Source organism: Hyperolius riggenbachi, chromosome 3 (assembly GCF_040937935.1).
Source record: "Hyperolius riggenbachi isolate aHypRig1 chromosome 3, aHypRig1.pri, whole genome shotgun sequence".
Lineage (NCBI taxonomy): Eukaryota > Metazoa > Chordata > Amphibia > Anura > Hyperoliidae > Hyperolius > Hyperolius riggenbachi.
In genome coordinates this window covers 124,751,972-124,755,999 of record NC_090648.1, presented here as the reverse complement: position 1 = coordinate 124,755,999, position 4,028 = coordinate 124,751,972, and the positions used below count along the sequence as shown (strand labels likewise).

Below are 4,028 nucleotides of genomic sequence, written 5' to 3'. Positions count from 1 at the left end.
AAGGAATGGCACCACAGTGTTTATCCGTGGCTAAAGAAGTTCCGCACATAAAAATTGGCTAAAAAAAGTAATGACGTTCATTTCCTGAGAAAATTATGGTATTTTGCTGGTTGACTACCTACCTCAGAGCTCTAGTATCACCGGACAGTATTATGCTAACCTCCTGAACCAGCTAAAGTAGGCAGTTATGGAGGCAGAAATGTAATGGAATGTTGACCAAAGGTATCTTTCAATGCATCTGCGCACACGTCCAATGTTTTGACTGCCAAATTGAACATCCTGGATTTCCAATTGGTCCACTATCTCCCCCCTACTCACCTGACCTGGCCCCTTCGGACTGTTATTTTTCCCTGAACTTGAAGAAACACCTGAAGTGGCAATGTTTTGAAGACATTTTTAATGTTAAACATGCTGATAACAGCTGATTTGAGGCTCAACCAAATAATTTTTATTTAAACAGTCTAGAATAGTCAAAAAAGTAGACACCTTCTAATAACGAGTTGTTCCACCTTTAGCTCTGAGCGCAACCGATATTTTCTTGGCATGGTCTCAACAAGTTGCTGATACCGTTGCTGAGGAATGTTGGCCCATGCTGACATAAGAAGTTGGGAGAGATGGTGGCTTTTCCAAGCTTTGAAGTGATCTTTTGAATTTATCGCACAAATGATTAATAGGATTGAGGCCAGGGGACCGAGCTGACCATGGAAGCAGGTTAAACTCTAATTGATGTTCCTTAAACCAATTTGAGACCAATTGACCGTGGTGGTAAGGGCCCACAACAGGTGTCTTTTTATATTTTTGTGATACCAAAAGCACGCTTGATGGTCTCCTGCTGATAAAGCCCATCCTTTGCAAAGTCAATCTTGTTGTGCATTGCCCTTCTGTTGTTGCGGACTATGTGTGCTACTTGCCTTTAACCTCTCTCATTTACCAGCCTTTTTCCTCCAGAATAGTCCTTATTGCTTAACCCTCCTGGCGGTAACCCCGACCTGAGCTCGGGGTAGGAAATACATGCAACTAATGGTAATCCCGAGCTCAGGTCGGGGTAGCTAAAAATAGCTGTGTGCGCTGTGCAGGAGTCCCGCGCGCCGATCGGCGCTGCTCAGCGGGACTCCTGCATCTGTCCCCCGCAATGCGGCATGTGTGTTTGGCCGCCGGGATCCCCAGATCCCCTGTAATCTAGCGGGGACCCGGCGGCCATGTGATCGGGGGTAGTGGCGGCTGGCGGAGGCGGCAAATACCTGCTGTGCGGGAGTCCCTAGAGCGATCGGCGCTCCCCAGGGACTCCTGCCTGGCTCCCCCAGCAGCATCAATCGGCTCTCCCCTCTTCTTCTGCGGGAGTCCCTAGCGCGATCGGCGCTCCCCAGGGTGCCTGGCTCCCCCAGCAGCAGCGGCTGTCCCCTCTTCTTCTGCGGCTCTCCCCGCTTCCTCTCTACGGAATTCCGGCCTCCGGGTCCCCTCTCGCCCCAGAATGCTCCTGGGGACCCGGCGGCCAATCAGAGCAAGCAGCGTGACGTCGGGCGGCGTGACGTCATGGGGGTGGGCGGGAAATTTGAAAAAGATTATTTTTCATTGGCCCTAAAGTGCATTGTATTGGATACACATGTATGAATTACATGTGTATCCAATACACTGTTGCCACTTGCATCCCTGCTGTGAGCTGTGAGCTGTGATCTGTGATCTGCTTTGATCTTTGTGATCTGCTGGATTTTTTGGATTTCTGTGTACCGACCTCTGCCTGAACTTTGACCTACTCTCTTTGCCTGCTGATTTTGCCCGATTGGATTTCCGTGTACCGACCTCTGCCTGAACTTTGACCTACGCTCTTTGCCTGCTGATTCTGACCGATATTGGATTTCCGTGTACCGACCTCTGCCTGAACTTTGACCTACGCTCTTTGCCTGCTGATTCTGCCCAATTTGGATTTCTGTGTACCAACCTCTGCCTGGATTTCGACTACTCTGCCTGCCGCCTGTACCGACCTCTGCCTGGATTTTTACTACGCTCTTCTCCTGCCACCTGCCTGTCACCTGCTATGGCGTCATCTTCAAGGCATCTCACAGCGGAAGCGCTGATGCAGTTAGAGGACAGCGATCCAGGTATGCCGTCGCTGGAGGACTCCAGTGACAGTGATGCGCCTGGCAACCTGTCGTCCGACAGCGAGAGTGACAGCGACTCCATCCCCAGCGACACGGAGGTCAGTGACGCACGAGTTTGGTGCCCAGTCAACACCACTCGGGCCCCACCACCGCCCCCCCCGTTTCCCTTTTACTGGGGAACCCGGCCTGAAGGTTGCTTGTGAACACTGCCCCCTGGCCTACCTGCAGCTGTTCTTCAGTGACGCTGTCATTGACAAAATCGTGGTGGAGACGAACCGCTACGCCGCGCAAGAAATTGCTGCTCCACGAAGGCCCCTTTCCAGGACCAGGATGTGGGAGCCAATTACCAAGGAGGATTTGTGGCGGTTCCTTGGACTGATTATTCTGCAGGGGGTGGTGGGGAAACCCCTGCAGAAATGGTACTGGTCGACCAACAAAGTCATCGCCACCCCGTTCTTTGGCACGGTCATGTCAGAGTACCGCTTTGGACTCATTATGAAATTTCTGCATTTCGCAGACAACACTGCCTTTGATGAGTCCACCCACCCTGCGCCAAAGCTAAAGAAGATATGGGAGGTTCATCAGCTGGTCATGGAAAACTTCCGCAACACTTATGTACCCCAGAGGGACATAAGTGTGGATGAAAGCTTAATGGCCTTCAAGGGCAGACTGTCCTGGATCCAATATATCGCATCCAAGAGGGCCCGGTTTGGAGTAAAGTCCTACACTTTATGTGAGTCTGCCACCGGATACATCTGGAACAGCGTACTGTACACCGGGAAAGGGAGACAGTTCAACCCTGCATTCAGCAATTACGGGCTGGCGACTTCATCCGTGCTGTCCTTGGTGGAGCCACTTTTGAATAAGGGGTATTGTTTGACAACGGACAATTTTTATAGTTCACCTGAACTGTTTGAGTTTCTTATCAGGAACAAAACCGACGCCTACGGCACCGTTCGTCACCGGCGAGAAATGCCTACTGCCTTCGCCAAGCAAAAGCTGAAATCTGGGGACATTGTGGCTTGGCAGAAGGGAAAAATGTTGGCACTCCGCTGGCGTAACAAGAGGGACGTGTGTGCGCTCAGCACTGTCCACGATGCATCCTCTGTCACCACCAGAACGCGAGGAGGGAAAGTCCTGGACAAGCCGCAAGTCATCCTGGACTACAACCATACAATGGGTGGGGTGGACCGAGCTGACCAGGCGATGACATACTACCCCGCAGTGCGGAAACAGCAGAAAAAGTACTATAAAAAATGTTTTCGTCATCTGCTGGAACAGGCGTTGTGGAATGCATTCATCTTGCATAAGCAACGCAGCGAAAGGCCAGGATCACATGCTGACTTCATATGGAAACTGTGTGAAACCATATGCCTGAAGTACCCAACTTCATCATCAGATGTGCGAGTTGGGCGCCGTGCATCATATGTGGTCAATCCGGAGCGCCTCACTGGCCGCCACTTTTCTGAATACATCCCACCCACTCCAAAAAAAGCGACACCAACAAGAATGTGTGTTGTTTGCTGCAGCAAGACGGATAGCAAGGGTAAGAAAGTCCGCAAAGAAACCCGGTTTTACTGCCCGGACTGTGATGTCGGCCTGTGTCCCGTTCCATGCTTTAAGATTTACCACACACGGGAGGTGTACTAGGGATATACTGTACTAATTATTGTATATACTGTACTGATTATTGTGTATATATATATATATATATAATCTGCTGCTTATTTGTACAGTTTTGCTATTTCAGTTTATTGATAAATTTATTTTTTCCTGCAAATTTGTGTTCCAGTCTTTTATTTATATGTAAAATGTCTACCATGCTTTTATTCTGACATATTTTGGTGAGTTATAACTTTTGACTCGGAGGCCCTAAAATTCTTGAAAACAATGTACCGCTTTTGACTCCTAATTCCAGACAGAAATGAA

At 49.6% G+C, this 4,028-nt stretch overlaps 1 protein-coding gene across 1 annotated transcript; it reads left to right on the top strand.

Annotated features, from left to right (window-relative positions):
* Positions 1-2,035: 2,035 nt before the first annotated feature.
* Positions 2,036-3,749, top strand: LOC137562218 (piggyBac transposable element-derived protein 4-like). Its single transcript, XM_068273551.1, has 2 exons — positions 2,036-2,197; positions 2,328-3,749. The coding sequence occupies exons 1-2, from the start codon at positions 2,036-2,038 to the stop codon at positions 3,747-3,749; spliced, it is 1,584 nt and encodes a 527-aa protein (XP_068129652.1).
* Positions 3,750-4,028: the final 279 nt, after the last annotated feature.